Raw genomic sequence first — 13916 nt, 5'->3', positions numbered from 1 at the left:
TCGGCCCGCTCCACCAGTTGTTCCTGCAGAGCAAATGCAAGGGCAGATTGCCCAAGGACCCAAGGAAGGCGGCTATTGTTTTTCTCCCCAAACCGCTGAAATGCTGTTCCTCCTTTAGACCTCTCACTTATCAACTGCAAAGCAAAAATCTTAGCAAAGGTCTTAGCAAATCACCCATTAGGGGTCATTGGCAGCTTAGTCCACCCGGATCAGTGTGGATTCATGCCTTCCAAGTCTAATCGCATGAACCTTCGTAGGGTACAAATGGCATTGCAGCAGGCACACACTATCTCGGGTCCGCTGGCCCTGCTGTCAGTGGACTTTGAAAAAGCATTTGACTCGGTGCACTGAGACATGTTGGGGGACACGATGGAAGGTATGGGATTAGGCGAGAACTTTTTGGGTTGTGCGCACCGTCTTGATGAGTCGCCGGTGGCCAAGGTGCTGGTCAACCGGTTTCTTTCAAGGACCTTTCCCCTAAGGTGCAGAACAGGCAGGGGTGCCCCCTTTCACCACTGTTACTCACTCTGGTGGTGGAGCCTTTGGCGGCTGCGCTCCGGGCTAGCACAGAAGGTTTCCTGTGGCCTTGGGGTGGCGAAGAGCGTACATCTTTTTATGTGGACGACATGATGATCTATATGGTCGACCGTTGGGTGTCCTGCTGCACAGTGACCGAAATATTGAGAGACTTCCAGGGAGTCAGCGGCCATAAGGTCAATTGGAAGAAATCTGTAATTGTTCCTGTATTGAGAGGTGATGCAGCGATCCCGAGGGAATGCCCCTTTAATATATCTGGCTGGCTTTCGATACCTGGGAATACAGCTGAGTGGGAGCCTATCAGGGTTTTGGGATGTGAATTTGCACCAGTCACTTGATAAATTTAAGTCAGATGTCACACACTGGCAGGCCTTCCGACTATCTATGGTCGGCAAGACGGCCCCGTTTAAAATGATATTGCTGCCCAAATTTCTCTATGTTTGGCAGAGTGCCCCGCTCCCGATTTCCAAGAAGATATTCAGAGGGATAGACTGAGCCTTGAGGGACCTTTTGTGGGTTGGGGTGGTGCAGAGGGAGGGGACAGGCTTTCATTGCCCTTAGGACTCTTCAGAGATAAGTCCAGGAGGGAGGTATCGGTTTAAACAGCCTGCAACAATATTACTGGGCAGCACAGTTGGGAGTCGTCAATGAATGGCTTCACTGCGACATGGGATTACCACATATCGCATTAGAAAAAGGACGGATTGGGGGTTGAGACTCCAGCACGGTTACTGTATGGAATGAAAAGGGGGTGGGAGGGGCTCCCACTCATGACGCGGCATGTGTTACAGGTCTGGCCCGAGGCACACACTTCTATTGGGTGGGAAGGGTGCTTGCGCTATGCCAGCCATTATGGAACAATATGCACCTCCCGGAGCGCTCCAAGATGGGTTACTTTAAGGAATGGGAGAATTTTGGGATTCAGCACCTCTAGGAGGTGGTGTAGGGGGCGTCTTTCATTCCAATCCCTTAAGGACAAGTTTCTCCTTGGGGAGGGGGAACGCTATCGATATATACAACTGTTGCACGCATTAAGGTTGCAGTTTCCCAGCATGGGCAAAATCGCACAGCGCTCTCCGCTGGAAGCAAATATACTACCAGCCCGAATTGAGACAAAGGTCATGTCTATGCTGTATCAAGAAATATCTGTTTATGGGGTTCAAGAACTAACCCTTCTGAGGGATCGGTGGGAGGGGGATGTCAGCACCATGGAATCAGAGGAGTGGGTGGAGGCACTGTTCCCACGGGAGATCGGACTATCTGCCAGGCTCCGCCTCATACAGTACAAGATTTTGCATAGAATCTACTACTCTCACATTAATATATTGAATGCATGGGGGCATGTGCAAAATTGACTGGTCTACGATGTGGAGGGCCGAGGTGCACATTCTATCACACCTTGTGGGACTGCCCCCAGGCTCAAATATTGTGGGTGAAATGTTTAAGCAAACTGTCAATCATACTGAAAGTGGAGGTCCCCAAAGACCAGAAACGTGCTGTACTTGGGATATGGGGAGGGGGCGAGTGGGGCTCACAAAGTGTGGAAGATATTTCTGGCAGTGGCCTTGGGACTAATCAGGAAGGTAATCGCCTCACTGTGGGTGTCTCCGGACATCCCCACCCTCCCCCCCTGGCCCTGGAAAGAAGGGTGTATAACGCAAGGGGATGCCAAGCTAAATTTTTTAAAGTCTGGGGATTGGATCTCTGCACCTAGTACAAGAGAAATCACTTCCCCTGAGCACCTGACAATTTTACTATTGGACAACAAAGTTTACATGAGCAGGCTGCCAGAACATCTAGAAACCAGTTATTACTGCCCTTGCGTAAGTTATTTGTATTAAATTACTTCAGTCTTAAGTTTTCACTAAAGCAACCATTTGCACTTGAAATGCAGTGCAACTTTGTACACAAATAGAAACAAAGAATTCTGTCACTCAGTGTGTATGCATATTTATTCAGTTAGAGAATGCATAAGCATTCAAATTAGTTTGACTAAACAGGCAGTCCAGAATATTGTAGTTAAATATAGTCCTAGCATCCTACTCCTCACCTATTGACTTCCACAAATCTAAAGCCTACAATCAACTATGTGCATAGCCACCAAAACCTTGCATCTCAGATGTAGCGAGAGAAAGGTGGGAATCTGACCTTACTCGCTTTAGATGCAGAGAAATCATTCGACACGGTGGGTGGGATTTTCTTATATGCAGTCCTGGGGAAATTTGGTTTCGGAATAGGGTTCTTAATGGGATTAGGGCTCTGTACACTTAGCCAAAGGCGAGAGTGCCGGAAAACGGGAAGCTCAACCGTTTAGATTGCATAGAGGACCGAGGTAGGGTTGCCCGTTTGCACCGTTGTGGTTTGCCCTATACCTGCAACCGCTTACGGAAAAGATAAGGAACTCGCCCAGATAGAAGGTATAAGGGTAGAGGGTAAGGAATTCAAACTAGGGATGTACATGGATAATATCCTTCCCCACTTAAAGAATCCCCACAGTTCAGTCCCAGCAGTGTTCGAGACTATTACGAAATATGTAGCCCTCTCAGGGTCTAAAATAAATAGAAAAGTTGAATCTTTTCCCCTTCGACCCAGACTAAGAGGAATACCTCCTCCTTGGATTCCCTCGCTATGGAGGTTCGCACGGATAACTTTAAATATTTGGGTGTGATGGTGACTAGGGCACTGAAAGTTATGTGGTGCCGATTTCCCATGATTGTTTGCGAAACTGTATAAGGGATATGGACCCCTGTGATGGGCACACACGTGGATGGGCAGGCTTAATTTGTTGAAAGGATCAAAGTACCAGAGTTGATCTTAAAAGAGGGTAGAGGACAAATGTTGCGATTCCTCCAGGGGGTTAAGAAAGGATTTCTTGCGATACACTCGTCCTTCCCAAGGAAAGGGGACAATGCGGGGGCGTGAGATTCCCAGACCTGGGATATTATAAGGCAGCGCAGCGGAGGGAACTGGTCCCTCACTTGCGGATGGATCATGATCTACAATGGGTGTACTTTGAGAACTTCCATTTGAGACCTGTCACGGTTGGGGAATACCTGTAGGATACAAAAAAGATACAAAAAAGAACATTCAGAAGAGGGTTGAGTAACATGGCATTTTAGGGCTGATATGGGATATTTGGTGTAAATAATGAGAATGAGAAATGAAAAGGGGTCAATAGGTGGAATGGTTCGAGGCAGGGCTGGAGAGAATTGGTCAGCTGTGGGTGAATGGGAAAATGTATATCCATACAGGAGCTGGACGATTCACTCCATATTGGGAAGCTTTTGGTGTTCTCCTATTAGCAACTGAAGGGAGTGTTGTCTGCAGAGAAATGGTAGTCCGAGATCCAGTGGGATCTCACCCAGACCGAGAAAATATTGGACACGCACTCAGAAATTAAGGGAATGATATCAAGACAATATTTTGCCTTGGTAATGGCTAGGGAGAAGGACACAAGGGTTTAAGGGACTTGGGTAGGAAAGTGGAAACGCCGCTATGGACCAGAATGAAGGGTGGCGAGCTCATAAGACATCCATAGCGTGGCATTTCAAGTTATATGGGGTCAAATTATTACACAGGTAGCAATATGACCCGGTAACGCCTTTGAAAATATTTCCAGCATTGAGCTCACATTGTTGGCGGAAATGTGGGGAAAGAACCACGTACTGGCATATGTGGTGGTCATGTGAAAAGGTAAAAGCTTATTGAAAATAAATTGAGATGGATTAGAGGAATTGACGGAAAGTTAGATCCCATCCTGGTCCTATTTGGGTTGGGGGTCTCTCTCACAAATGGCCCATTTCATGTTGTTGGCCACCAGAGCCTGCTTTGCAAAGGCCTGGAAAACGGATTATCTACCAACTGAAAGGGAATGGGCTACCAAGGCTAATGAGATATATGTAATGGAAAACATTACGTTGTTAATACACAGAGGGGGAATTTTCTTAACGGAAATATGGTGGAAAGGTGAAACTAATGAGTATACTGATTTCTGATACCCTTGTTTGGGGAAATATGGCTCAAGTGACTTCAAGATTCCTCCCCCGATAGCTGAATCTGAGCACACTACTAGGCACAGTGGTCATCTGGAGAAGCCCCCGGCCTCTGTTTCTTCAGGCCGGGGGTTACTCGATTAACAAATAGTTTTTATTAATGAATCTGCATCCAGGCAGGAGGAGGGGGGGGGGGTATGCTGGGGGGTATGCTGGGGAAGGGGAGTGCAAAAATAGATTATGACAAGGAGTATGTTTACATGCTTTATTGCGTGTTTTTGATGTTGCGAATTAAACATTGAATTAAAGTTGAATTTAAACAAAAATAAATAAGTAGGTAGGACAGTGGCCTAATACTATGGCTGTCCTGCTTGTTTCTACCCTTGCCTTACTTTCATATGGATGCCCAAACGTTTTTCCTAAAACGTGGCAAGTGCTATGTACAAGGTCCCCTACATTTTTGGAAGCTATTCAATAACAGCTTATAGAAGGCCCTCTGAGAACGAGAGGCGAGGCATGAGAATCGGGTGGAAAGAAAATGGTGAGAACGTGCTTATCTTCACTTTCCCCTTCCAACAAGAAACAGTGCCATAGCAAAACTCAGCTCACTGATCTGCAAATCCCCAGTTGAAAATGCCATGATCTGTACTCCATGAGGTATAGAAGAAACTCTTGATACAGTTACGTCAGTACAGTTATAAAAAGCATTAGCATTAGAGCATGCTTTCTACTCTAGGCAATCCGAGTGATGACTGCACGCTCCAACCACCAATAAAAAGCTTGGGTTTTATACTTCTATGTTATATTCACAGTTTCCAGCAGTCTAGTCAATCATGTTCGGAATGGAGGCGCAAACCACCTGTAAAAGCTTGCATGCCTTATGTGGACACTGGCCAAAGAGAAGCTCTGTGATAAAAAAGCTCCCAGGATAAGGCCCCCTCCCAGTGCACAAACTAATAGTGTTACCATCATGCGCTATTGTGTGCTAGTTGACCTTTGTCCCCATTAATGACCATCTACTTCGGCTCAGGACCACTGACTTGGGCTTTAGTCATCAACCACACAGGAGAGCACTCGGGTGGAGGCTCCTATTCTTCAGTGCGGCATGCTGAGCAAGAACAGTATTTCTAGAATGCCTTCCCAGACTCATGCCAGAGCTGGCAAGTAGAACCATTTAAATATTAACAATTAATGTATTCAAAGCGTACTATAACAAATCTCATCCATCTACTGATAGACCATTTGGTCCACTCAAAAGGGTCATGGAAAAACAGAAGCAATTTATTTTAAGCATACGAAAAATGCACATATCCGTAATGGCATTCCATGTCAGCCAGGCAGACAATCAACTAACTCAAACAAGGTAAATACCAGCTTTCATGAGCTGTAAAAGTGTTTCATCAACCATAATCAAAATAATGTAACGTTTCTCAATGGCTGCTAATTAACAAAGGATTGCAACCTGGCTTGAATTTGAGTGGTGTTGCTTCTATAAATTAATCTGTACTTGGAGACAAGATCTAGCCAGGGTGGTAGTCTGAAAGAGGTTGGACTCTTCATGGCTATGTTTGGGATGCAGATCCAGTTCCTCGATGCAAGTGCATGCTGCTCTCGCATGGAAGGAAAATCACAAACTGGTGAGACACAAAAAGGATGAGAAGGATTCAAATTTAATTAGAAATGGGTGGGACATGATCTGTTTAGTTCTAGTAACTTGAGAGCAGAATCACAGATACATTTTTAAACTAACATGAAACACCAAGCAGACTTCAAAGTACACAAAGGTAATTGGCTTCTTACCGGTATGATCCGTCGAAGTTGGATTTATGAATGAAGCTAAACTTTGCATCAGCCCAGTAAAGTTTACGCTCCTCATAATCCAAGGTGAGTCCGTTTGGCCAGTAAATATCAGCATCTATGACAATCGTGCGACTTGAACCATCCATCCCAGCTCTCTCGATTTTGGGTACTTCTCCCCAGTCTGTCCAGTACATGTATCTAGAACAATTGCACAAACAGCGGTTAACAGAAGCAATGCCACACAGACCTGAATTCATTATAGATCCAATAATAAAGACTGGTTATTCTACCATAATCTAAAATATTTAAGAAACAAATAGAAAACAAATTAAATGAGAAAACAAGCCTTTTCTTGTGAAGTCTGCACACTTTAGAGGAACATGTCTATGAACATCGGACAGGCTCCCTCCCTACTGCACTACAGTAAGGAACTGAAAACTGAAGACTAACTTTCAATGAAACATACACAGACCTTTGGAGGACAGGCTACGACACTCGCTCGCTCTCCCGCACCCCCGCCCCACCAGTTTCCACACCCTCTACAATGTACCCCATCCTCTACAGCACCCCAGTGCTTTCCATCTCTTTTGGCATTACATAAATCACCTACATACACACGCACATTGACATCTGCACATGAAATAGCAAGGCTATATGCAATGTGCAACATCGCAGAGAACAAACGTAAAAAGCCTGTATACTGTACAGCGTAATAGCCTTACATTTAACATCAACCCATTACCACACATGCCAGTCTGCTCTAAAAGTACGTTTTAGCATCTCTGTGACATTACATTCCTCCCAGTGCCACATTAGACCATGTTATGTTATGCGGTCTGGTACACAGCTGCCACATGCGTGGTCTCTTGGCACTGGCGGATCTGCAATGGAAGGATTGGTGAGGGGTTTGTTAGTGGGATTGAGCGGGAGAAGAGCAAGAACGTTGATGTGCTGTTGGCAGCTTCAGTTCAGAACGACCTGGCAATGAGCGTTTGTGAGTTTTTGTTGGTAGCCGTTGTGTGGTATGATAGTGCATGGTTTCATGTTGAGTGAAGTGTGTGTGTGGTTTGTGATGAGGTAGAGGTAGTGTTATGTTTAGTTTAGAGTTTGAGGTAGAGTATGCAGAATAGTGTATTTTTATTACGGTTAGTTAAGTCGAACATTTTCTATCCCCCATCCTAATCCATTCGAGTGCCACACATTTCTGACCCCCAAAGCCCAACTAAAGAGCAGTGTCCTGCCCCTAATCAAGTATTAGAAAGGTAATTAAGTGGTGGGCTTTTACTTGAGGACAGTAATGGCTGGACTCCCCTTCCCCCCCCCCCCACCCAGACCACCTTACCTGTGTTGCAGTAAGTTGTCTCATTGGGTGCTCCTGGGCAAACTGAGATGATCTGCCCAGAAAGGAGCTTCTCCTTGCTGACTGGCTGTCAGGCAAGGCTGCCCTGGGTCTCTCTGCTAAGAGGGCAGTTTCCAACACGGGTCAGCCATTCGCTGTGAGAGGACACAGGAGGGCAGGAGAAGAACAGGGGAGGGGCCTGGGAGGGAACAGGCACAGGAAGCGGGTCAGGGAAGCAAGGAAAGAAAGAAGATCAACAAAAATGGAGGGGTCAAGAGGGGGCACTTAAATAGGACTGGCCAGGAACGGAAGGAGCAGGGACCGGTTTCACAGGCCTACTGCAACTCCAATGACGCCCATGGACCCGGAATATGTTTTTTTTTTAATTTGCAGCGCACAAAACCTGCAGGCATCTATGCACTAGTTTCATTGAATTGTGGAAGTGCAGATTATTTATAACTCGCTCTGTTTTTTCAAGCGCCAATTGGGGATTCAAACCTGTGTTTGCTCAGCGTGGTCTTGCTTCCAAGACCTGCTTGTTGCCACAGAGCTATCCTCTCGTCACAAAACAAGGAAGTTGGGCTACCAACATGGGTCAGATAATCACAGGGAATTGGACTACTGTAAAGCGGATTGTACGATTAGGTTACTGCCCATAGATTGCTAGTGCTGGATGACCAAACTAAACATTTTATAATACACTGATATTTTGAATTTCGATCCAGTAAATTATAATTACAGCATTCAGTGTAAATGCCCCAAATAAACAACTGTGTTTGCAGAAAGCTTTGGTATCAACATTACCTATACAAAACATCAACTCAGCCAGTTCGGTCTGAGCTGTACCAAAGTTGTACCTGAAAATGAAAAGAAACCAGCAGAGATCAGGTGTATACGGCACATTTATCTCAAATTATTTAGTGCACACACCTTTGGAGATTCTAAAAGCTTGAGCGAAACCAGGCTGTTAACAAATTCTCCCAATAATACTCTGAAGAGAAATCAAACATCTGAGCTGCCTGGTGAATATGCGTTTTCCTCTACAAGTTTAATTATTCTGCAACCAACATTTTCATGTGCCTCCCATAAAAACACTCCTAGATAAGCATAGATGACATTTTCCACTACCTTATTAAATATTCCTCTGGTCATGGTGGGTTTGCTTCTTACACTTACCTACTGTCCGAATTATTTTAAGCATTCTAAAGTGGTTTGCACCCTGCTGCTCTCCAGATGTTTCAGACTAGAAATCATGTGAGCAAGCACTCTTGACTACGCTAGCTGGGATGATCGGGATTGCAGGCAAAATAATCTGGCGAGTAAAAGGCTGCATTTCCCTGTACTATATTCTTTCAGATGCATAACCAAGAACCATAAGAGTAGGTTTGCAGAAACAGATTAAGTAACACTTATCGCAATCATTCACATCCCAGGCCTCACAATTTGCACTGTACACTAGCCATTGACAAGTGACAACTCTTGGAACATGAGAAGTTCTGTGCTGTGTCTATGTGGAGAATTGAGGTAGTGACTTTGTATGTCTTGCTCATAGCTTGCAAATTGACAGGTTGACCCCCGCACATAGCACACAAACAAACATTAGTTATCCCATGATCTTCCTTTTCCCACTTTTCAAAATCCATCTAGATTACTTAACCTCTGCATTGCTATGCAAGTTGCTCAAATCATGACCAACTGAATATAGTATTAAAGCAGATGTTACTCGTACTGAGATTCATACATGGCATCTCACAAAGTTAAGTAAACCTCAAAGCTTGTTTTGCAGAATCCCAAACACACAAACGTAAGCTAGCAAAATGATCCATACAAGGTTGGGGTTTTCACATCGTCTCTAAAGAAGACATTGAATGTCTTTGCAAAGAAGGAAAAACAGCAAGTTAGTTCTACTGCGATGACTCAAACAGAACCTATCAACCTAGCAGAGACCTTGCAGCTCATTCTCTATGCTGGTTTGTAGTAATGCATGATTTCCTTCAAATGGTATTGGTGTGCATAAAACCTATTTAATTTATTCAAACTGATAAGATCTTTAGCGTGCACTATAGATCTCAAGTAGCAATTAAGCAAATTAAACATGGGCTCCATGTCAGTTAAGCTGGAATTGGTTTCATTCCATTAAATCAGTCCAAATCCAGCAAAAACAAAAAAAGGGCATTGTGATCTTGGCCACTCCCCACTGAAGGAGAAAAATATTTGTCTCTATTAGGACATGGTGTTTCGATAAGCATTTGGAAAAAATGCAGTTGCCATTGTGCAAATTGTGATGCCAAATTTTGATAAGCGCGTCAAAACAGTAGAGAGACCGGGGGCGCTGTTGTACGCTGAAAGAAATGACTGCTTTAGTGAGGAGCTCTGCACACTAGATCTTGTTTCAGAAATCCTGCAGATTGACTGAACGCTCAAATCAGCGACCGCAACTGGCGAGTAACGAATCACTCCTCCATCTACTGTCCGAAATTCGGGAGAAAGACTACGGCGGAACACCCAATCCAGACATTCCGATAGCTGCCTTGGTCTGTGGCGGCGGAGCGGTGTGGTGCGCACGCCAAAATGAGGTGACCCGGCCCGGGGCCAGCGTAGCACCGTACGACGACCAACAGACCGCAAGTGGATGGGAAGGCATGGGTGGAGACACTCTATTCTCCGGGTGTTCCCTCTCTCTGGGGGCCCTCCATAGTGGGACCGCCGACACCACAGAGGCCAACACGCTTGCAGCTGAGGTATGTGGTCGGGCCCACCGGAACGGGATATCTGCATATCACATTGGGGTTGCAGTGCCAGGAGCCCCACACTGCGCGGCATGAACTACTGAGCGGGACCACGTAATATTTTTTACCCCAGAGCCCTACATCAATAATATGCGGCCACTTTAATCTTTAGTATTTAGTATTAAACCTACAGAGCGACATGGTGGGGAGCTCCAACCAGCACAACACAGCCCCAGTTAAAGGAGGTGGGAAATATCAGTTTACATTTGATACCCTGGTGCTAGAATCTTATTGCAGCCACATACTGTAATGCATAGCCTTAGCCCTTATAAGCAACCTGTCTACAGGGGTGGAGAGGACACGTGTCGCAAAAGGAAATAAAAAGGGCCCCATGGATGCATTCACAAATGCGCACAGTTCAGAGGAAGTAGTGATGGGCCGCCAAGATACCCCTACAGCAAGTCAGGCTTCGCAGATAAGAACAGGGACACATACATGACAGCATTACAGGCCGTATTCGCAGCGGTGAATAGTAAACATAGGCAGTAATATTGCCTAAAGGGCCGACCTGCAGAAAGAAAGCACCCAGGTCATGGCAGCGGAAACTACGGTGAGTGCTCTGTAGGACACAGCAGCCGCACACAAAGGACATGGGAGGACATCAAGAAGAGCTTAAAGGCTGTGCACGTCAAATGCGACGATTTGGAATCCAGGTATTGTATTTTATACAGCGCACCGAGCCCTTAGGCAACTGGGCACAATTCAGCGAAATAACATCCGGGTGGTGGGCATGGCCAAGAGGTCCCTAAATGTACCGCCGGAGATGTTCCTTGAGGATTCACTTCGCACAATGTTCCTGAGGCACAGTTTCCGCTGCGCTTTCTCGTGGAGAGCACACAAGGTTCCTGACCCCCTCACCCTTAACCAGGAGCCCCACAGCGCACTATCTTCGTCCTTCTATTGAACTATCAGAACCAGATACTTTGGGTGTCACGCAAATAGGGCACCCTGACCTTTGACTCTGCCAGAGTCCACATATATCCGGACTTCTCCAATGGAGTACAGGCAGCCAGGCGAACCTGCGACCATGTCAAGAAAGCGCCTAGATAGGAAGGTACCTTACGCCATGATGTTCCCAGCCAAGTTAAGAGTGCAACACGCTGGCAGGTCCCACTTCTTTGAATCCCCAGAAGAGGCCATGGTTTACATTGATCAGAATATCCCAGCACAATCAGGCAACGGCTGACATTAGGCTCTACCCATCACACTCTCGCAGCGCTCACAGTTGCTAGGCCCATAAGGGCATACTCCTGGGAGCTCCTTTCAGTCTGATCGAGACACATGGTGCGGCTCATTAAAGAGTCAATACCACCAGTTGGGGTCGTACGTTGCCTCCTACGGTTGCAAACTTGGAAGTTTGGGAATGGGTATACACTGTCCAGTTGAGGGGGTGGGAGGTGGCGAGGGTGGTAAGGGCGGGGGACAGTTCGGGAACGGTTAATCCAAAGAGATGGTTGTTTTGGGTTTAGCCCCAGAAAGTGCATCACATGGACATGTGCTCTCCGATTATCGGCTTACCGAGATGATGGCCGGGCCGGACTGTACGATTAGACTGCTCATATGAGGGTAGACAATGGGCATCCCTGTTGTGTACCCCTATGTAATAAAGTTTTTTTAAAAAAACAGACCCAACAGGAGGCACAAGAAGTAATCAATCTGGCGGAGTCCCAGAGTCGGCAGAAGAACTTGGTTGAGGGGCAGGTAAGGAGATGGCAGGTCTTCCTGATGCTTAGCTGGGTGATTCTTAATCAAGTGGTAGAGTTTGGGTTTCTATTAAAAAGGACCTAAAGGTTGCGAGATTTGGGGGGGGGGGGGGTGGATGAGATTGAAGGGGCGGGTTGGGGGCAATATCAGCGAGAGGAGTAAAGGTCGGTCATTTAAGGTTGGGAGTTGGATAACTGACAGCAAGGTGCCATCCAATATTGGATGGCTATGCGACAGATGAAAATCTGTGGAGATTTCAAGGGTAAGATTAGGAAAAGAAGACACGTCAAAGCAGAAATATGAACAAGAATCCAAAAGGAGAAGATAAGTTTGCACAGAGAATAATGAAGCAGGCACAAGACAGAACAGAACCTTCGGGGAAGATCTGAATAAGAGCGGTGCTATACAAAGTATTCATGTTCTCGGAGGAGAGAGAGAGGCGGTTGAACAGGTCAAAGGTTGCAGAGGTCAAGAAGGTTAGCGGAGAGTTGCTTTGGCGTGCAGAGGTAACAATGGACAGATGAATTCGGACCAGTTCAGTACCACACCTGGAGAAAACAGATTGGAGAGTTAGCCTCCTTGTAGTTAGTGTTCCTGTTGAAGAGCACCCACTCTAGGATATTAGAGTGGGTAAGGAAGATGGGATTTTAAAGGCTATGAAGAACAGCAACTACTTTATATCAACTTGGGGTGTACCTGCTGGAGAAGGAGAGGCTAAGGAGATATAAACAGAAGTAATTTACTTGTGTAAGTTCTTTGATTTGTGAGGCAAAGGACTCCACTTGGGTAACAAAATGGGGTGGCTTTCAGGTGAATGGCAGCCAACTCAAGTTGGAGATAAGGAGTACCAGAGTCGGCATAAGAGTTTGCTAGAGTTACAGGTAAGGAGATGGCAGGTCTTGATTATTGATAAAGAGGTGGAATTTAGATTTCTATCAAAATGGACCCCACGTTGCGAGATTTGGGGGAAGGAGAAATGAGGTTGTGGAAAAAAAAGATATCAGCAAGAGGAGTAACGGTCGGTGACTGAGGGAGATTGATCACTGACAGCAAGGTGCCATCCAATATTGTATGGCTGTGAGATGAAAATCTGTGGAGATTTCAGGGTTAAGATCTAGAAAAAGAACAGTCATAAAGCAGAAATATGAACAAGAATGGGGAGATAAACAGAAGTAATTTACTGGTGGAGGTTCTTCGATTTGTAAGGCAAAGGACTCAACTTGGGTCACAAAATGGGTTGGATTTCCAGTGAATGGCACCCAACACAATGAGTGAAGTTGGAGATGAGGAGCTAAAGAAAGATGGGGTGGAAGCGAGAGGTGGTGTGGAGAATGAGGAGGGAAAAGTTTGTGGGGGGCATGGATTTTCAAAATCTTAGATGAGAAATAGAGGAAAATCTTTGGCAGAGTGAGGAGGAAATTGATTGAAGGCAGGGAGCGGCATAGCTTCCAGAGGAGCGTTTGAGAGAGTGAAAGCATAGAGATGAAGTGAGTTTGGCGAGTGGGAATATGCAATGTTCAAGGCCATTGTACGTTTGGAGAGCCTCTAATTTGTTTGTTAATGAGTGCTGAGGGAGCAGGATTTGTGCCATCAGCAGAGATAGAGTTCAATGCCAAGTTTAGTTGGCTAATCTCAGTACAGCAAGGATGATGGGTGAGGGTGGAAAGAATCAAGGTACGAGCAGGAGAGTAATTTACAAAGGCGTTGTCTGCAGGGCTAGCTAGATGTCAAAGGCTTATTTAAATGGAGGAGGCT

At 45.8% G+C, this 13916-nt stretch overlaps 1 protein-coding gene across 1 annotated transcript in view; it reads right to left on the bottom strand.

The window, feature by feature from the left end:
* LRP6 (LDL receptor related protein 6) overlaps positions 1-13916 on the bottom strand; it is a 1542295-nt gene that overhangs the window by 1343606 nt on the left and 184773 nt on the right. The window contains exon 3 of the mRNA XM_069628714.1: positions 6330-6527. Coding sequence (XP_069484815.1) covers positions 6330-6527 — 198 coding nt within the window. The remainder of the gene's footprint in view (positions 1-6329; positions 6528-13916) is intronic.

This window comes from Ambystoma mexicanum, chromosome 12 (assembly GCF_040938575.1).
Source record: "Ambystoma mexicanum isolate Mex_15411 chromosome 12, UKY_AmexF1_1, whole genome shotgun sequence".
NCBI classification, from domain to species: domain Eukaryota; kingdom Metazoa; phylum Chordata; class Amphibia; order Caudata; family Ambystomatidae; genus Ambystoma; species Ambystoma mexicanum.
The sequence above is the reverse complement of the archived record's forward strand: the minus strand, read 5'-3'. Positions and strand labels throughout refer to the sequence as shown.